The sequence below is a fragment of the Ostrinia furnacalis genome, unplaced genomic scaffold (assembly GCF_004193835.3).
Source record: "Ostrinia furnacalis isolate ACB-3 unplaced genomic scaffold, ASM419383v2 OfSCF0912, whole genome shotgun sequence".
Classification (NCBI taxonomy): Eukaryota; Metazoa; Arthropoda; class Insecta; order Lepidoptera; family Crambidae; genus Ostrinia; species Ostrinia furnacalis.
The window spans coordinates 463,115-484,432 of NW_021131151.1; the positions used below are offsets into that span (position 1 = coordinate 463,115).

At 37.0% G+C, this 21,318-nt stretch overlaps 2 protein-coding genes and 1 long non-coding RNA gene across 4 annotated transcripts; 1 reads left to right on the forward strand and 2 right to left on the reverse strand.

Moving 5' to 3' along the window:
* The first annotated feature begins 1,988 nt into the window (after positions 1–1,988).
* Positions 1,989–8,932, forward strand: LOC114350527 (uncharacterized). Its single transcript, XR_003655703.1, has 2 exons — positions 1,989–3,744; positions 8,423–8,932. It is a non-coding gene; the product is annotated as an uncharacterized LOC114350527 (long non-coding RNA).
* Positions 4,661–5,358, reverse strand: LOC114350526 (UDP-N-acetylglucosamine--peptide N-acetylglucosaminyltransferase 110 kDa subunit-like). Its single transcript, XM_028301365.1, has 2 exons — positions 5,242–5,358; positions 4,661–5,058 (listed from the first exon to the last, which is right to left on the reverse strand). Exons 1-2 carry the CDS (start codon positions 5,270–5,272, stop codon positions 4,844–4,846), a joined length of 246 nt encoding a protein of 81 aa, XP_028157166.1. The 5' UTR covers positions 5,273–5,358; the 3' UTR covers positions 4,661–4,843.
* On the reverse strand, positions 7,910–19,619 carry LOC114350524 (O-linked N-acetylglucosamine (GlcNAc) transferase sxc). Of its 2 annotated transcripts, XM_028301364.1 has the most exons (11): positions 19,306–19,619; positions 18,912–19,122; positions 18,108–18,291; positions 16,085–16,153; positions 14,843–14,946; positions 14,217–14,413; positions 12,486–14,127; positions 12,108–12,399; positions 11,453–11,633; positions 10,183–10,287; positions 7,910–9,582 (listed from the first exon to the last, which is right to left on the reverse strand). In XM_028301364.1, exons 5-11 carry the CDS (start codon positions 14,861–14,863, stop codon positions 9,423–9,425), a joined length of 2,598 nt encoding a protein of 865 aa, XP_028157165.1. In that variant the 5' UTR covers positions 14,864–14,946; positions 16,085–16,153; positions 18,108–18,291; positions 18,912–19,122; positions 19,306–19,619; the 3' UTR covers positions 7,910–9,422. The 2 variants fall into 2 exon arrangements, with proteins under 2 accessions (XP_028157165.1, XP_028157164.1); XM_028301363.1 differs by lacking the exon at positions 14,843–14,946.
* Between the last annotated feature and the right edge of the window lie 1,699 nt (positions 19,620–21,318).

Below are 21,318 nucleotides of genomic sequence, written 5' to 3' on the forward strand. Positions count from 1 at the left end.
CAGCGTCNTGAAGCTTCTCATTTTGTATTTTAAGGAACTCAATTCTTCTTTGTAAGTTGCTGTTCTTTTGATTTTTCGTCACTCGCACTCAGTCGCTCACTTAGTAATTCTTTAGCCCACATTAATTATTTTTGACACTTACAACATAAATTTACAGTCACTCGTTTAAATACTACCCAAAAAAAATTAATGAAATTAAAAAACAAAAAATAAAGATGTCACTTTCAAACAAACGCAACGCAATACGGCATACGGCCTTTAATTTTTGCTCTCTTCATATTAATCAAATCAAATTATATCTAGAGAATCAAACATAAAACTAAAACAGTACCAAATTACTTACCCCGTTTTTAATAGGGATGATGACTGGGTAATGAAATCGAAATTCTATTTAGTCCGTCAGACAGATAATTACGAAATATTAGACTCATATTTTTTATTTTTTCCATAATCGAATAATTACAGTATTAGGTATATTGAGTTGAAATGTCGCGTGACGTCTTTTGAGTAAAAATTCTACTCAAGCGTGACGTATCGCGCCATTTCAACTCGATGTACCTAGCACTGTTATTATTTAATTATGAAAGAAAATAAAAAATATGAGTCTAATATTTTCTAATTAAGTATCTGTCTGACGGACAAATAATTGAAATTTTGTCATCTAGCCTATTAATTAATTTGTTGAATGTAGGTAGAGCAAACTATAATCAAGCTTTTTGTAACTTATATGACTTCCATCACGTAGTTTAATGTTTGCCGTTTATTTATAAGTATGTTTTATGTCAATAGCAATACAAATATGAACTCAATATAATGAAGAAATTAACCAGTTTACGACGATACAGTCGTCAGTACATGTCTTGCTAAAAGCTAGTATAGAGCTTTTTTACAATAGGTTTATTTTCATTCAAACAAAAGTAAGAAAACAATAGTAATGTGAAAATATAAACGTACCTAGTAGGCACATACTGATAAGTCTCATACCTACCTACATTACCTCCAAATCAAAGGTAAAAGTGCGCGCCCCTCTGACTGTGTTTGTCTCAACACGTGGGGGAAAACTTTTAGAATTTTCTCTCGCTTATTGAACGAATTTCGTTGAGGCGCGCGCAATTTTAGTTTATACTAACTTTACTCTTTTAATTTTGCAAAAACTAGTGTTAGCGTGTGTATTTGCTTACTACGAGAACGAGTACATACAGGTAAATACTCGCAGTGTAAAGCATAAATTAATAACCCGGTGAGAGTAGTTGTTTGGAAAACGGTAAATATCGTCGAATAACAAACTTAATAATCACTTTACGATCGATAAGTTTTCTTCATCTAAAATAAGATAACGGGTGGAGTCGCGTGCGCAACTAGTGAGTGTAAAAGACATCAACGACCAACATCGTATTACTGGATAATCCTGTTAGTAAGTCTATCAGAAATGTTATGGATATCCGTAACCGTAACCGAAACTTTCGGATATTTGAAATAAAAAAATACCCGTAACCGTAACAGATTCAAGTTTCGGATAGTTTCGGATGTAGGCAGAGTCGAGCATGTCTACTTATACGCTGATTTAAGTATTTTGAAGTGCATGAGCCTTTTTCCATGTGATGATAGCTGCAAAGGAGCGTGACAGATGCCAAAGAAATCTCTTCTGTATCCGTTCTATTCGTAAATAATGAACCGTGTTGGACAACTATCGCAATTTGCATTTAAAGCACAGATAATCCATAACCGTAGCCGAAACTTTCGGATATCCGAAATAATAAAAAAATATCCGAAAGGTCGTGGACTAGACTAACGATATACAGGGTGTCGCAATTAGCACGTCACACTGTCACTGGACTGGACCTTCGAAGAAGCCTATTACGTCCCTATATGTCCATAGAAAAGTTTGTGCAGCTCTCTCAAATATCTATTTTTACAAGCTTTTATCTATGGAGTAGATACTTCCTAATCATAAGAATTAACGAATAAGTAAAACAACAATGTTATTTTTATACTTATTATATTTGGAGTTAAAAAGAGTTTCATATTTACAATTTTAAAATCAACTGAATCGTAAACGAAAGAGGTATCGCTTAGGTACGATTTTATAGCTTACACTAATGATTGATTTAGGTCTCTAACAATGGTACTATTCCTTAGATTAGAAAAGAAAACATCGTCGTCTAATACATGTGTGTGTATGTATTACTTTATCTAGTTAATTATGTCAAATGTATCTTAGACGCTCCCCGTGTTTTCTTACTTTTCTTCTTGAGGTAATTTTATTACATTTCATTAGAATTTAATGATATCTACTTTATAACATTTGAAGCTTAATCTGGTATTCGTTTAACAATTGCTAGTATTATGTAATCAACAAAGCTAGTGTATATCCTGTAATTTCATCATGTCGTAATAAATAACCGTCATAAATATTTTTAAAGTACTATCTACAAAAACCACCATTCGATGAATTCTCCATTGTATGCATTTTTTCATACTCAATCACACACATGACTTTGATGGGTCGAGTATCGATGGGTATATCTTGGACATCATAATGCATTCAAATCGTCTATATTAATACTATCAGAAAAAACTATATCTGTCTTAATTTAATCAGCATAGCCTTTTCGTATCACACTATCACAAATAATTACTTAATCGTAGTATATAGCCCTTATACGTCACCCACAAACAAAAACCACTGAAATTAATTTCGCCGCCTCAGCTCCAGTGCTCGATATTCAGTCTTAATCGGTTGCGGACTTAATATTGTTAATAGCTATTTCTCATTATACTACTCATAACATTCAATCAGTTTAAAAACATTTCTTGTATTCATAACTTTGCTCAGTGCCTGAGAATGGTTGCAAAACATTCTTTACTCAACTTGTGTTTTATAATAACTGTTATGTATATTAAAACAGTTATGATCTTTATCATCAAGGAACTCAGTTGTCTATTGTCTAATGTGATGTGTCAAATCCTAAGCCTAGGCGCAGACCATCGATTTTTAGTCGGCCGATAGTTGGGCCCGATTCTAATTTGTATGAATCAATCGTTGTAATGTGCGCACTTCCATACATTCTGATTAACTGCCCAGCTAAACTATCGGCCGACAAAAAATCGGTGTTCTGCGCCTAGGCTTACAGTCGTCTTACAACAATCCTCTCGATCATGTCTAAATGAGAAAAGTTAGGCATTGATAAAAAGTTATCAACATGTTTGATACGATTTAAAAAAATCCATAACACAACAGCACATTAAATCAAAAATAGAGAAAAATAAATTATATTTATGTTAGTTAATAACAAATCATGTCTTCCAATTTCATGGTTATATCGCACAGCTAAAACCTACAAAAGCAGTCACACGATATAATATAAAAATAAAGTTTTAAGTAAAACTTTTCTATAGAAAAAATATAGATATTCCTAACGTTAATTGAATTTCGTCACAAGTAGATAAAGAGACGAATCTTTCAAAATACATTCTCAATTCCTTTCATTCAAAGCAAGATCCCATTCCCAATTGCGATGGTATTGCTTAGTAGTTGATGATACTTTCTCAATATTTGTGGCCATGACCATTCACACGTTGCCTAAGGTGTCCTAAGTTTCTTATGAATACAATATACTTATGGTAATGGTATAAGCAAAAGTTTGTAAACAGCCAAAGTGGGACAACTGCAGTCAATAATGGTGCTGCTGGCTCAATAATGTTAATAGAAAAATATATGTTGGCAATAACTTTACATAAAAGGTGAAACTTTTATGTTTTACCTAACAGCCACATTAATATCAACTACCAAGAGTTTCTAATGAGTTTTCATATGGTATTCATATTAAAGTTCATTTAAAACCCATTGATTTTTTGTCTCAATTTCGTTTGAGTAAGTTTCCCAGTCAGTTCTTTCAGTATCTGACTGGGAAACTCATCAATTCTATTTTTCGACACATTTTACGTAAGCACAGCAAGGCCACAACTCTTTACTCTAATGGGTACATATTGACACAAAAGTAAATAAGTTTTCTACTTGCAATTAGCAAAAGATCACTACACAATGGGGCAAATATTTTAGATCAAAAGGCTTTAAACCTATTTGTTGGCCCTTGACTAGAAAACTGTCAAAATGACATGTTTGTGGATGATCCTGTGGCTTCCAATTTTAGATATTGCTTAAGAGCGTTGTAGCAAAAAGTTGACGTTCGAATTTTAGGTTTTTATTGCTTGACGTCGCGTAGTGAGTGCGCAAACTGCATTTATCTGTACAATTTCAACGCTGCGTCGACTAAACGATCTTAATCCGTAGTTGTATCGTACCTAAGACAGTACTTACATCATACATAATAATAAAGAAAGAATGTGTAATTTACCTATTTGATTTTTTCTCAGATCAGACTTTTAGCAAAATCAAGTTACGTAATTAACCCATTATNGACACAATTTACTCTTCGGTCTTACGAGGTTAAAGCTGTTTACTAATAAGATTAATGCTAGATGTAATGTTTGCATTGATTAATTGATCCTGCTAATAAAATGACCTTATTCCTAATAGTCAGCAGGTGCCAAAATAATGTGTACCCATTGCCAATCATTCTTTGAAAATAAGAAATTGAATTAAATACGAGCAATGTACTGAGCAAGGCTGTAAAGTTTTCTGCTTCAAAATCTTCACTTCATTCTCATAGGATTTGTTTGGCTTTAAGATAAGTATGATTGATAAGATTATGAATGCTCCAAATGATACACTTTCTATAAAAGTTATAATTTCATGACTGAGTATTTAGCAGGATTGTGAACTAAGTTGTACAACCACATGATATAAGAATTAGGTAAACAAAGGCTAAAAAGGGGTTCTTTACCTGTAAGCTTCTGCAAGTAAAGGATTCTGTTTGATAGCCAGTGTGGAGAAGTGCGCAGACTTGTCCAGCCGGCGACACTGGAAGTGGATGGAAGACAGCAGCAGGAGAACACCAGTGTTCGTGCCATCCTGACGCCATAGCTGCATGCAATGCAGTTCTGCGCTTTCATAATCTCCCGCTTGGTACTCACGATGTGCCAGTTCCAATAGTCCTGAACAAAAGCAAGCTTTATAATTCATCTGAATAAAATCTAGTTCGTTACAAACGCACGGATAGACAATAGAACTTGTCCCATGGAAATGACCATCGAAATTTTCCACGACAATGACAAGTGAATGTTGATCTCGAAATTTAACAAATAGAAAACAAATGAATACATAAACTTTACACTCACCCACTGTAGATATTTGCTGAATATCCGACATTTTCAGGATCACGGCATTCGCTGGAACACCGACTATTTGTTGGGGCTGCGTTGTGACAGATTGTGGCACGGCAACATTCGCTTGAGGTTGCATTTTAGGATATACCTCTTAGTTTAAAAGTTATTACGTTTTCTTTACAATAAGTAATTGGAAGAAAAAAAAATCCTTAATTTTTTTTTAAATCTCAAAAAATTTTTGACCTGTTTTTTGTCGATAAAAATAGATCTAGTTTCACCTAATTTCATATGTGCACTTTATCGTAACTCACACTGTATTAAATACAGAATCGGATCTAATCAAGGATTACGAAAACAGCAGCTTTTACGATCGAGTCATTAACTGCTTAGCTGAAAGTTCTCCTGTTTTAAAAAAAATGTTGATTGGCTAGCTTTATATTATTATTTGTTATTAGTAAATACCTACTTATTATTTTACTTTATTTTAGTATTGTAATAAATTATTTACAGTTTGTTTATCTCAATTTGTGTATCTCAGTATTTTTCGATAGTATCCCATCACCATGATCTAGTCTCGGGCCTCGGGATCGCTATCAGCCACCCGGGCCCTTCCGGCCCAGTCCGACCCTGCACACAGCATAATTAGACTTGATTTCAACGGATTCACCCAATGTCTATCAGAGATGTTATGGATATCCGTAACCGTAACCGAAACTTTCGGATATCCGAAATAAAAAAATATTCGTAATCGTAAGACTAGGCGCAGACCACCGATTTTTAGTTGGCCGATAGTTGGGCCCGATTTTAATCATTTGTATGAAGAATCGGCCAAAACAAATCGGTGTGTAATGTGCGCACTTCTATTCATGCCCATACTTTAATGTTGTGGTGGAAATAAAGAATTTATAATTTAAAGAATTTATACTGATCAACTGCCCGACTAAACTATCGGCCGACGAAAAATCGATGGCCTGCGCCTATGTTAAACGATTCAAAAGTTTCGAATAGTTTCGGATGTAGGCAGAGTCAAGCAAGTCTTATACGCTGATTTAGTATTTTGAAGTGCACGAGCCTTTTTCCATAAGATGTACCTAAGCTTTTTTGTGAGAAGAAAAGAGCGTGACAGATGCCAAAGAAATCTCTTCTGTATCCGTTCTATTCGTAAGTGTAGTAAATGAACCGTGTTGGACAACTATTGCAATTTGCATTTAAAGCACAGATAATCCATAACCGTAACCGAAACTTTCGGATATCCGAAATAAAAAAAATATCCGTAACCGAACCGAAAGGTCGACTCTTAAGTCTCTTAACAATATACAGGTTGTCCCAAAATTAGCACGTCACACTGTCACTGGACTGGGCCTTCGAAGAAGCCCCTAATCATAAGGATTAACGAATAAGTAAAACAACAATGATATTTTTATACTTATTATATTTGGAGTTAAAAAGAGTTTCATATTTACAATTTTAAAATCAACTGAATCATAAACGAAAGAGGTATCGCTTAGGTACGATTTTATAGCTTACACTAATGATTGATTTAGGTCTCTAACAATGGTACTATTCCTTAGATTAGAAAAGAAAACATCAGTCGTCTAATACATGTGTATGTCGTATGTATTACTTTATCTAAATAATTATGTCAAAATGTATCTTAGACGCTCCTCGTGTTTTCTTACTTTTCTTCTTGAGGTAATTTTATTACATTTCATTAGAGTTTAATGATATCTACTTTATAACATTTGAAGCTTAATCTGGTATTCGTTTAACAATTGCTAGTATTATGTAATCAACAAAGCTAGTGTTTATCCTGTAATTTCATCATGTCGTAATAAATAACCATCATAAATATTTTTAAAGTACTATCTACAAAAACCACCATTCGATGAATTCTCCATTGTATACATTTTCTCATACTCAATCACACACATGACTTTGATGGCGTCGAGTATCGATGGGTATATCTTAGACATCATAATGCATTCAAATCGTCTATATTAATACTATCAGAAAAAACTATATCTGTCTTAATTTAATCAGCATAGCCTTTTCATATCACACTATCACAAATAATTACTTAATCGTAGTATATAGCCCTTATACGTCACCCACAAACAAAAACCACTGAAATTAATTTCGCCGCCTCAGCTCCAGTGCTCGATATTCAGTCTTAATCGGTTGCGGACTTAATATTGTTAATAGCTATTTCTCATTATACTACTCTACATTCAATCAGTTTAAAAACATTTCTAGTATTCATAACTTTGCTCAGTGCCTGAGAATGGTTGCAAAACATTCTTTACTCAACTTGTGTTTTATAATAACTGTTATGTATATTAAAACAGTTATGATCTTTATCATCAAGGAACTCAGTTGTCTATTGTCTAATGTGATGTGTCAAAACCTAAACCTAGGTTTAGGTTTAAAATTGGTCTGCGCCTAGGCGCAGACCATCGATTTTTAGTCGGCCAATAGTTGGGCCCGATTCTAATTTGTATGAATCAATCGTTGTAATGTGCGCACTTCCACGCATTCCCATACTTATCTGCCCGACTGAACTATCGACCGACAAAAAATCGGTGTTCTGCGCCTAGGCTTACAGTCGTCTTACAACAATCCTCTCGATCATGTGTAAATGAGAAAAGTAAAAAGTTATCAACATGTTTGATACGATTTAAAAAAATCCATAACACAACAGCACATTAAATCAAAAATAGAGAAAAATAAATTATATTTATGTTAGTTAATAACAAATCATGTCTTCCAATTTCATGGTTATATCGCACAGCTAAAACCTACAAAAGCAGTCACACGATATAATATAAAAATAAAGTTTTAAGTAAAACTTTTCTATAGAAAAAATATAGATATTCCTAAAGTTAATTGAATTTCGTCACAAGTAGATAAAGAGACAGATCTTTCAAAATACATTCTCAATTCCTTTCATTCAAAGCAAGATCCCAATTGCGATGGTATTGCTTAGTAGTTGATGATACTTTCTCAATATTTGTGGCCATGACCATTCACACGTTGCCTAAGGTGTCCTAAGTTTCTTATGAATACAATATACTTATGGTAATGGTATAAGCAAAAGTTTGTAAACAGCCAAAGTGGGACAACTGCAGTCAATAATGGTGCTGCTGACTCAATAATGATAATAGAAAAATATATGTTGGCAATAACTTTACATAAGTTTCACACAGCCACATTAATATCAACTACCAAGAGTTTTTCAAACTAAAGTTCATTTAAAACCCATTGAATTTTTGTTTTAATTTGGTTTGAGTAAGTTTTCTTTCAGTATCTGACTGGGAAACTCATTAATTCTATTTTTCAACACATTAAGTAAGCACAGCAAGGCCACAACTCTTTACTCTAATGGTTACATATTGACAAAAAGTAAATAAGTTTTCTACTTGCAATTAGCAAAAGATCACTACACAATGGGGCAAATATTTTAGATCAAAAGGCTTTAAACCTATTTGTTGGCCCTTGACTAGAAAACTGTCAAAACGACATGTTTGTGGATGATCCTGTGGCTTCCAATTTTAGATATTGCTTAAAATGTTAATGCTAACACTACAAAATGTCCTTCAGTTCTGCCTTCTTTTCTGCACGATCCTCACTTATCACTTTGTTCAAGAGTCATTTTGTTCACAGTCACTCTGTCAAGCAATAACATCAGACCTGATCAGTTTATAAATAAGCAAATAAACAATGTTGTTACAAATAAATCTCGTCGTTTCTGCTGTCATTCTAATAGACCAGCCAGTATAAGTGACAAGACTACAGTGCAAATGGAAGTGTGGTGGACTTTAAACAACTGTATCATCATAAAATATGCGCAAGAGTTGAATTTAAACTGGGTATAAAATAGGGACGTGTCCCTTCGCTACCCACGTGTCTCAGGGCTCGTCTCCATTGACAAAGCTATGAGACATCAATTGCGTATTTCTCATGGAATTACGTAGTCATCAACAAGACCAACTCATGCGCATACTTTGACACAACGGCATCAAACTAAACACTTGGCATCTTATTTAGTAATAATAAGAGCGATTTTAGCACTAAAATTTAGTCTGATGTGTACACGAGTCTTAATATAGCCACTACCACAAAACAAACGTACTGATCAGGTCTGTGTCCGCTTAGCACCAGCGTCGCTTCTTGGCGGAGTTGGCGGGCGCGCTCGCCTATTTGTCCGCGGCCTGTATGTGGTCGGGGCGGTCGCCTCGCGCGAACCGCTGCCACATACGCTGGTAAAGCATCTCCAGACCGGTCGCGTATGCCTTGCAGTCGAACAATGGACTCTCCGTCCGGGCCGTCCACACTTTCGCGCGGATCGCTTTTAAACTGAAAGAAAGAGTTCGGGTTAGTATGCTGCTGCGAAAACTTTACGTGTTTTACTATCTCTATCCTCCCCAACCCGTCTGGCCAGCGTGAGGAATGTAGGCCAAATCCTCCATTTGCCTCCGGTAAATCAGTGTCCTCATTGGAGGGTTTACGGTCATTCATGCCCGTTTTCACCATCAAACCCTAATTTTTAATTGACCCCTATGGTAACACATAACAGGAATATTGTTTTTATAGCGATCACTTCAAAATTAGAGATTGTTGGTGAAAACGGGCATTAGGCTCCTGCAATGGAGACTAATGCCCGTTTTCACCATCAATCCCTAAGTTTCAAGTGACCCCTATTGGTAACACATAATATGAATTTTGTTGGTATAGGGGTCACTTAAAAATTAGGGATTGATGGTGAAAACGGGCATAAATGACCTAATGATGATCATGGCTATCTCTATACGCTGCTCTAACATGGACTATGGAACCCTCAAAGGTTGGACCAACGCGGCGTCAATAGCGTAATTGTCATGGAAAATAAATCATCAGTGATTCGAGCTAATTCAAACCTTAGGTGTGTAAAAAAATGCAGTGGTTAACCATACTCACTATTCCCTATCAGTTCCTAGTCTTACAGCTATGTCTTGATATTCTTGTCTTGTCCTCGCAATCAGCTCAGGGCATCCAAGTGTGTTAAGTTGTGAAGCTGCCACTCTGTAACAATAAAATTAACTTTAACAAAGCCAATCTCTTACTTTTTATGAGCTAATGTATCTATGACATCATTGTTTCTTGTGAAGTAGTTTTTATTGGTATTATTGGCTAATGGGGTCAATTGCTTAATTTGGGAGCAAGCTTGCTTTAAACTATGATGCATTACGGTAAGCGTGTTTATTTCATTTGTAGAAAGGAAATACCAGATCACAAACGAATACACGTTCTGTGTCATGATGAACATACTGAACCAATTCATTTTTTACTTTACATACACCCCTTTGAGCTCGCCGATGGAGCGTGTTATGCTCAGGAGTTTCTATCGAGTTTCTATCAGAAATGAGGAGGTCCGCAGGAAAACCAAAGTGCGAAAAATTGCTACAATCAAGTGGCAATAGGAGAGGCACATAGCTCGCAGAGCTGATGGCCGCTGAGGCAGAAAAAATCTCGAGTGGCGACCACGGGCCGGAAAACGTAGTGGTTAGGCTTAGCCCTCGAACCAGGTTGACCTACGATCTGTTTGAGGTCGCGGAAAGTGCCTGGATGCGGGCAAGGCAGGACCGGTTGTTGTGGCATTTGTCCAGCAGTGGACGTCATTTGGCTGAAACGAACGAACGGGGTAATACACTCAACATCAAATAAACCGCACCTTCAGCGACGCGAACTTTAAAGATTTTCTTCTGTCACAATCATAGTGCCCCAACAATATTGGTATTATTTGAAAGCCCAATTAATATCCTTAAAGAAAAACACATTTAATTTCTTAATAAACGATTAACATATTAACATATACCTTAAATGTGACTTGAAAAAAGACCTTACTTTGGGCTCACCTCTGGGATCAATTTGACCAAATTTTATCGTTATAAAACCAAATAATTATCACACGTGTCCTTTTTAACAGATAGATAGCGATTAATCCCAACTTAACGGTTTTATAGTCATAAAAGTTAGCTCAAGCGTAACTACCTATTTTTTGAAGAAGTGACTCTGGATCCTTCTAACGACACATTTTTGGGGTAAAAACTTTTCCTTTAATGAAATGAAGTTTAGAACTAGGCTTTTAAATGGTGCCAATATTGGTGGGAAGTGGGGATGCATACGTTTGAAAGTTCTTGTCGCGCGAGGTGCGATTTATTTGATGTCGAGTGTAGTTTATACTGACCTGGAGGCCAGCGTCTCGCCAGGCAGCGTGACGACAGGCGTGCCAGTCCACAATATGTCCATGCTGGTGGTATGTCCATTACACAGCGGCGTGTCGAGGCACACGTCCGCTAGTTGACCGCGTCGCACGTGTTCCTCCTTCGCTGCTACGTTGGAGAAGATTATGCGGCCGGGCGGAAGACCTGCAAATAAGATTTAGTCAGATAAAGTTTACATGGAAACAAGATAGCTTAAAATCGAATCGCATGAATACCTACTTAAAGGCCAATGTGTAACCCACTTAATTTTAAGCTGCATGTATCAAACAAGGCTGTATGTTTCTTTAATAAAGATAAATAAAATAGGGACCGTGTGAACGTCGTCATCTTATCTTGTCAACTCAAAACCGCTGCGACGCTAATGCTTAGCGACTGCCGAACGCCGGATCTACGCAGCGCTGGCGTCGCGTTATTTGGTTAAAGAGAGTTGATGATCCACGTCAACGCTGCGTAGATGCTGGCAAGACGACAAAACGTTCGTAAACTGCTAATAAGGAGGCTTTTCAAAGCTTGAAACTATTATTGACATTGAAGGTCTGTTACTGATTCGACTACATAATAATTTTAAATTAATTGAAATAAAAAACAAAACAGTCGTTATTCTTAAAATATTCTTACCCAGTTGCTGCGCAGTGGCTTGTAGATTCGGCTCGCCCACCGCTGGGAATCTTAACAGCCACAGCACACTGTTCGGCACGTGCTTCAGAATGTACACCCACATATGCAGCGTCAGCGGATCGATCTTGTACAGCTGGTTGAAGTTGCAGTACACAACCGCCTCGTCTGGTAAGCCGTATTGCTGCCGCGTCGTGATAACGATAGACTGTGGCACTTCCTCGCCTGTCGCCGCTTTGTTGTTGGTCTGAGTCGTCGCTAGGCCGTTTTGGAGGATTACGCCGTTGACTGATGTCTGAAAAAATGAAACAAAAATGTAAGTTGATAATGCCTAATTTAAAACAAAATTACTAAGACTGTCAGATTCAGTATGTATCTTACCTGAACTTGTCCCGAAGCGATCATAGTTTCGATTGGAGTAGTAGTAGGCAATTCCGCCACTTTCAATGAGATTTCCACAGGCCTTGCCGCCCTGACCACCTCCTTGATTTCTTTGATATCCGTAGTTTCCACCAATGGCGAGAGGTCAGTAGCGTTAATCACCGCTACATTGTCAGCTACAATGCCCAAGCTGTTATGAGACTTCACTTTGTCACTGAGAATAAGGCGCTCCTGCAAATGCGGGAACATTTGCTTGTGGTCACCAACGAAGTATGTTTGCGGCATGTAAGCCAACTTCTCGCTGTATTGACTGGCCAGTTCTACTGGGGATGTGACTGCATCTGTGACCAGGTAGTCCATATAACTCGCGCCACTCGTTCCCGGGTAGCCCAGCCACATGACCTGAACCGGTGCCGGCCTCAATGCGAATATTTCATTCCTCGCGCCTTTCGTGTAACCATTCATGTTGACAAGAATGTGAATACCGTCACCATATATTTTGTCAGCGGCTTTCCCGTTGCACGGCATTTGGGAGAGATCAATGAAGTTCTCCGCTTCCCTAGCGATCTTGGAGCGGAAGGTCGTGCCATCATCTGGGCTTAGAGCATAGCAGAAGATTTCGACCTTAGTACGATCGTGAAGACCAGGTACCGATTGCATCAAATGAGAAGTCGGGTGGTTCCCGAAGTCACTGCTCACGTAGCCGATGCGGAGTCGGCCTTGTAACTCGCGCGGGAACTTGTAAGGTGGCTTGTGGAGAACCTGGACTTTTTCCAAACATAAGTTGGCGTGGCGAGCCGCAATAGCCTTCCTGAAGTCGTGCGTCAACGGGTAAAGCATCGAGTGATGCGGATGAACCGACGGGAGCCTATTCTTTTCGAGTTGTTCAGCGACAATGCTGACCAACTTCTTCATGCGCGCTTCGTAGTCCGTCCAGTCGCACACAATCTGAAGACAGTGGGCCAGGTTGCAATATGCATCAGGGAAATCTGGCTTGAGCTTCAGTGCCGTTCTATATGACTGTATAGCCTCGGGGATATTGCCCGAGTCTTTGTGGATGCTAGCCAGGTTGCTGTGAGCGTCGGCGAACGCAGGGTTAATTTGAATGGCTCTAGTGTAGCACTGTAAAGCGCCAGCCACGTCTTGCATTTCCTTGAGGGTATTGCCCATGTTGCTGTAGGCATCGGCGAAGGTCGGCTGAATCCGGATCGCCTCCTTGTAATGCATAAGAGCTTCATTGAGCTTGCCTTGCTGTTGCAGTACAGAGGCCAAGTTGCTGTGTGCAGCAGCAAATTCTGGGAAAACTTCTAGTGCTTTCAGGTACAGCCGCGTCGCTTCTTCGATAAAACCTTGCTCGCGTTTGATATTGGCCAAGTTATTAAGCGAATCTGCGTGGGAGGGGCATAGTCGTAGAGCTGTATTGTAACACTCCTCCGCATCAGCCACTTGGCCTTTCTCTTTTAGTGCATTTGCCAAGTTACAATACGCGTCAGGGAAGTTGGGTTGCAGTTCTATGGCCCGCCTGTATGTGTCGATAGCCAAGTCAATCAGTCCTTGTTCATAGTATACGCACGCCAGATTGCCGTGGACGACGGCGTTATTGGGCGATAGATTTAGAGCGCGTAAGTAAGCCGCTACAGCCCTGTCGAAAGGAAAAATACGGTTTAGTGCATGTTATAAATTATCGAGACAGTGCTTTTATGAACTAATTTAATTTCTAATTCTTATTACCTGTCAAATATTCTCGCCTCCTTGAGAACGTTTCCCAAGTTGATGTAAGCATCCAAGAAATTAGGGTCCAAGGCCACTGCTTTTTCAAAGTGGTGTATTGCCAACCAGATCTCACTTTGTGCGTTAAACACGCATCCCAAGTTACTCCATGCGACTGCAAAGTCTGGCCTCGTTTCTATGGCTTTCAAGTAACAAGCCTAAACACACGAAAAAATTACAAGTTAATTTCAGGTCCGCATATATCCATAGTGATGATTTTCTGAAATTCGTTACGCCAGTGTTGCAGTAATTACACCAAATGCATTGAATGGCGCTAGGTCATTGTGAGCAAGAAAAATAACCGAGCACCAATCAAGAAACATAGTTACGCCAAATGCACCCTAACGACACGATACTACGCCGAGAGCCACACACATCAGTAGGAAATGCAAACGACGAGAATTTCGATTCAGATTCGTGTTAAAACCCAAATATCAAGACCCGAAACATTTCAACGCGAGAAGCGATATCCACCGCTTTCACTTCCTAGCCGATGAGAAGAGATGCACGACAATGATATGTCAAAGAGAACGAGTTTTATCCAATGACCTGTCAAAACTTAGTTCCTCAAACCTTTCACACTTTACCTGCTGCAGGCATGCTGTCATCGCGGCGGGAATGCGAGTGTGGTACCAACCGTAACCCAGCTAGATACAGCTCCGGTCACACCTACTGTCTTACCAGACAACACCTTGTGAAAATATAATAGAATTAGTTGATTTTGAGTCAAACTAGTTCCCGATTTTCAACTTACAATTGTATTTGCAAATAAAATATTTATGATACAAGAGGATCATTGTCACTCTCGCTGTCTCGAGCAGAGTATAGCGACAGGCGTGAATGTGAATGACCAAATTATATTACAAATAAACAAACTCACTACGTCATACCACTAAATGATATTATCACTACTGACTCCTTTGATCCTCGTAAATGTATAGTAAGTATTCACTACAAGCACAAGGAAAATTTCACTAAATATAAGACAATGAAGCTAGCGGGACCGCATACGGCTGGTTCGTCATGGTGAGTAGTATGGCAATTTAAAAATTAGTGCACCCTCTATTTAATAACCAATATTCTACACATGTAAAAATAAATCATCATCGTATACATAGAATTTAATCTACGCTGACATAGAACAAGGAAAATAATTAATACGAGTATTCAATTATAATGCATTTGCATGTCTGTTGTGTAATAACACCTGTAGTTAAAGTAATTACAAAAACAAACCACGTCATTTAATTTAACAACGAAACACGTATTCACATAACTCATTGTATTTATTCAGTATTATTTGAGTTAAGTTGCGTGATTGTATGAATATAAAAGAAAACGGGATCGATTCTCGAATTCTCCTTACATTCTAAGTCAGTATGCAGCTCATTTTATTCATGACCAAACCAAAGTAACGTGTAGAATATTGATTTAGTTTTTTACGCAATGGCTGTCGCAAAATATCAATACACGACCACACTCCACTAAAAGATATTTTGCGACTCATATAAAAAAGAAAAATGAGAGACAAGACAGAAAATGTGTTAATACAGCAAGCAAAGTCGTCATATTTCCGCCTTGTCCTCATAGAAACTTGAATGGTTTAAACAAGCGGAAACTGAGTTTCCATATAGCTCAAATAGAAAGACATTGTTGAAACCATTACAAAGAGCTCGACGCCAAATGCTGTCCCGAAGGAGGATTTACGCAATTGCAATGTACGCTGGCAAAACGGAGAGTTCACTAATTTGTTGGGGCACAAAGGGAACCGCCGGCGAATCCCGTTAACTTCAGAGCGAACCGGAAAGTGGCGCACAAAACGTATTTACCTTAGCCTCGTCCAGGCGGCCGAGGGCCTTGAGCAAATTGCCCAAGTCGCTCCTAACGCAGTAAAGGTCCTGGAACAATAAGCACTGTTATTACCTATCCACGGAAAGAACTCCATAAAACTTGTTCCTGGCAAACTATGTTAAGTAACGAAATTAAAATCCTTGCTCATGGGTCTGTTTAGACTGCTTTTATGGATACTGTACTGACTGACAATATTATTTGAAATCTTCAAAACAGATTACTTTGTATTCAACTTGAATAGCATTAGTTATTTCTTTCTAGTAATAAGTACTTACTGAAATAGTGTCCCATGAACCAAGCTATTTTAAAAATGTCCCCTCGATTTTTTTCAAGTAGGTAGGCAATGGATAAATAGTATGTGTCAGAGTTACAATAAAATTCTGTGTAATCCTGCATAAGGAGCATCATCTTTCGGCACTGGCAAAATGTATAGTATAATAGTTATACTAACTTCCTTAACAAATCTTGTAGAGAAAAGATAAAAATAAATATGATAAGGCATATTATTCTTCCAATCAACTTAGTAAGCATAACTTTGATCAAGATAACATCTTAAGACCAAAGACTAATATTGCTGATGTTATCTTTCAGGCCACCAATAATAAGAGCAGGCATTTATTATGCCGTCGATCAGACTAGCAACCGACGGCTGTTTATTATGAGAACTGTACATTTTACAAGGTCTATTAATAATCAAGTTCGTGGCGCGTGACTCGACGACATATTGAATTAATAGGATTACATTTAAATAGACAAAGCTCATGGTTATTTTTCAAAATGAATCACATAAAGTGAAGAAATCACTTTGTATCGTTTTGTTAGGACATTTCATACTTGAATCATCTGACTTTTCTGATAACAAAATACTCATGACTCCATGCTTCAGAGTACGCGTTAAGGGCACGTGCTGCGAAAAACGCTCACGCCTCATCAAGTTTTCATAAAATGGAATAGTCAAGCCTTTTTCTCAGGTCCAAATCATTGCAGAAGAGCTAAGTTTTCTAATATTTTGTTTTCATTTGTACAACAGACTAAACTTGATGAAGTGTTATTACAATAATCTTTTGTATTTGTTAAAAATCAACAAGCAATGTTCATTCAGAATATCATATTCCCATGCATAATAACACAGTCATGTACAAAGAAAATAGGTATTTTATTAAGTTTAGACACATCAACTTTCTTCACACAACTGAGTGAAAGAAAAATGTTGTTGAAAAACAATAATTAGTCCACATTTTTCACCGGCATCATAATAACAAATGTGTCACTTTAGCGTAAACGTAAACAGGCAGTGGAAGTTTGGAGTGGAATATTTATAATGGGTATGATGATGACATACAAAACCAACAACAATGGGTAATCGACGCGGAAATCGGCGACAAAGTTACGATTATAACTACAATTCAAGGTCACAAAAGATCTTAAAAGTAAACAATGACCAATCTATATGTCTATCCATTTATGTTTACCAAAAATAACCTTGTTATTATTAAAAATAAGCTGTTCAATGATAAAGCCAGNTAAGGCTTAAAGCCAGATTGTACTTGTTATTTTCCGATTCACATTAACGTTTATATTCTGCTCTTGACTAATATTTTTTTCCTAAGTTACATAACGTTGAAACCACATTATCAACTTTTATACTATAATTGTATGTATAGCTAGAAGCCATAATATTTGTCTTTGAATCATTTTTCCATTCACATAATCATATGATAGCAAAGAATCTATTGGACAAAATTAAATATCAATGTAGTAAATAATAAATAAACATAATAAACAAACTAAATTTGGGGTGTGTATAAATAAGCACCCTAGAAAGGCCCTAGTACTGAATAAAAACTCATCATCAACATCATCATCATCATTTCAGCCATAAGACGTCCACTGCTGAACATAGGCATCCCCCAATGCTTTCCATGTTGATCGATTGGTAGCAGACTGCGTCCAGCGCTTCCCCACTACCTGAATAAAAACTATTCTATTGTAAATACTTACAGGGTTATACTGTAATGCAGTGACGTAAGCTTGGACGGCCTGTTCCATGTCCCCGGCAGCCACAAGGGCCGCGGCCAGGTTGATGTACCCATCAATGAAGTCAGGCTTTAGCCTCACCGCGTGCCTGTAGTTCTCCAATGCCTCTTGGAGTTGTCCTCTCTCTTTGTACACATTGCCTAGGTTACTGAGGAATAAAGATTTAAATTGTAATGTTTGTGGGTTTTAAAAACTCAGTGAAAAAGATAACTGCCTAATGAACTGATGTAACAGATAAAATTTATCTACAAATTTTAAATTCATCTTTTCAAGCCTTTTTATGCAACTTTCAGAACGTCATATTTCTAATAATTACCTATACAGTGAGTGAGTAATCAATTCTAAATTAGTATCAATTGATAACATCTTGTTTGCTATCTATTTAAAGCTGTTTACTAATAAGATTAATGCTAGATGTAATGTTTGCATTGATTAATTGATCCTGCTAATAAAATGACCTTATTCTTAATAGTCAGAAGGTGCCAAAATAATGTGTACCCATTGCCAATCATTCTTCAAAAATAAGAAATACAAGCAAAATACTGAGCAAGGCTGTAAACAAATTCTGCTTCAAAATCTTCATTTCATACTCATAGGATTTGTTTGGCTTTAAGATAAGTATGATTGATAAGATTATGAATGTTCCAAATGATACACTTACTCTAAAAGTTATTATTACATGACTGAGCATTCAGCAGGATTGTGAACTAAGTTATACAACTACATGATATAAGAACTAGGTAAACAAAGGTTAAAAATGTTCTTTACCTGTAAGCTTCTGCAAGTAAAGGATTCTGTTTGATAGCCAGTGTGGAGAAGTGCGCAGACTTGTCCAGCCGGCGACACTGGAAGTGGATGGAAGACAGTAGAAGGAGAACACCAGTGTTCGTGCCATCCTGACGCCATAGCTGCATGCAATGCAGTTCTGCGCTTTCATAATCTCCCGCTTGGTACTCACGATGTGCCAGTTCCAATAGTCCTGAACAAAAGCAAGCTTTATAATTCATCTGAATAAAATCTAGTTCGTTACAAACGCACGGATAGACAATAGAACTTGTCCCATGGAAATGACCATCGAAATTTTCCACGACAATGACAAGTGAATGTTGATCTCGAAATTTAACAAATAGAAAACAAATGAATACATAAACTTTACACTCACCCACTGTAGATATTTGCTGAATATCCGACATTTTCAGGATCACGGCATTCGCTGGAACACCGACTATTTGTTGGGGCTGCGTTGTGACAGATTGTGGCACGGCAACATTCGCTTGAGGTTGCATTTTGGTTATCATAATTCAATTCACGGTTAACAGTCTGCATAAAACTCACACACACTTAAAGTTAGTCCCTTGAGTCAACAATACTTGATTGAGGTCTAAAATTATTTCTCCATGACGAATTTCGCCACTGCATCGAATTTCCAGAAACCAATCGCACGACGCGGCAGATACCGGAAGCATTGAGTTTTTTTTTTCATGGAGCTGTAAGATGGTTCTACACTACAATTTATCTGCTAAATATAATATCACTCTTATTGCAACCCAAAAGAGCTTATATTGTAATAACGCATTTTTTATTATTTAAACTGTCTATGGTATATTTATTACATCATTTCCGCTGATGGCGCTGCTGTCGCATTGATTTTGTACATTGTTGGAGCGATTAAATGCAAGGGAAAATAAACTTTAAGCAAGCATTTTTATGGTCTTTAATCAATACGCCATAATGTAGTATTTTTACAAGTAACTGGCGCTAGAGAAGCTTCAATAAATAAATTGTATAAATATAAATCAACATAATAATTACTAATTAAGTCCCTCTGTTATAATCTGGTTTTAAAGCAAAGCGACCAAAAATATTGTGTATTGGCTTTCGTAAATATACGAACCAAAATCGAGCAAGTTGATTCGTTTCACAACCATTGAGCAACAACCGGTGCGCCATCTATACCTTGTTTTATTTATAGCAGATGCAGAACGTATTTTCTACCAATATCCCTTCTCTGATCCCTTCAGTATTCACAAAAAATGTTTTCAGTGTTAACTGTGTTTGTAAATCTAATAGCATCGTAAGAAATAAATTGGGTACTTGCTTCATGCAAGACTGTTATAAATTACTATTGGTACATAGAGTGATGGTAGAAAGTGCGGGAAATTGGTAAATTAGGATATTTTTAACCTTTTNGATACCGGAAGCATTGAGTTTTTTTTTTCATGGAGCTGTAAGATGGTTTTACACTACAATTTATCTGCTAAATATAATATCACTCTTATTGCAACTTGAAAGAGCTTATATTGTAATGACGCATTTTTTATTATTTAAACTGTCTATGGTATATTTATTACATCATTTCCGCTGATGGCGCTGCTGTCGCATTGATTTTGTACATTGTTGGAGCGAGGGAAAATAAACTTTAAGAAAGCATTTTTATGGTCTTTAATCAATACGCCATAATGTAGTATTTTTACAAGTATAGGTGTACCAGAATCTCATGGCAAATAGGGAAAATAAACTTTGTTGAGAGCAATACTGGGGAAATTGGAATAAACGATCTTGATACTGTTTAATTTTTTATTTTTATGACTTTAATATTAATGAACATGAATTACGAATATACATTTTAGGTAGGTATGTGTATGAAGAATGTTGTTATACATCAGGTTTTTAACATAGGAAAATGTCTTGAAAAATAAATAAATCGTATATTACTTTAACCCATATATGCCCAGATCTATTTAGGTCCCAGATTTTTATGTAATTTGGTATATTTACTCTATATATGCCCCTAATCATGAACCACGATGAGTTTTTGGATTTCAGCACTTGGAACTATTTTTTTTTTCAGTGGGTCGAAAACGACCGCCTGGGCATATATGAGACTAGAATATAGATGTTCGTGGTATAATGTATTTTCAAATAATAGTCGTATTCATGATAGAATTAGTACACAAATTTGAACAGATTACAGCAAATAGTGTATAGTAATAATCATATTTGGTTTATTTAGGAAATTGAATAATAATACAGTTAGTATAATTTAGGCTGCAAAACATTTTTCATGGAGATTTATACCGCACTTACTGGATTTCTTCACAGTAATGTTTTTGCATAATCATATTTTTTACGAATCTCACCGGTGAGGATCAAATGCTCAGCACCATGACCATAC

Excerpts from the sequence above, each read along its gene's own strand:
- LOC114350524 (XM_028301363.1), bottom strand. The coding sequence starts at position 19,441 with ATGATAACCAAAATGCAACCTCAAGCGAATGTTGCCGTGCCACAATCT. Across the intron at positions 19,123-19,305 it reads TCAGCAAATATCTACAGTGG|GACTATTGGAACTGGCACAT; the intron begins GTGAGTGTAAAG and ends GCTTTTGTTCAG. Across the intron at positions 9,583-10,182 it reads CTAGGAACTGATAGGGAATA|TTTAAAAGCGATCCGCGCGA; the intron begins GTGAGTATGGTT and ends TCTTTCTTTCAG.
- LOC114350526 (XM_028301365.1), bottom strand. The coding sequence starts at position 5,272 with ATGTCGGATATTCAGCAAATATCTACAGTGG. Across the intron at positions 5,059-5,241 it reads TCAGCAAATATCTACAGTGG|GACTATTGGAACTGGCACAT; the intron begins GTGAGTGTAAAG and ends GCTTTTGTTCAG.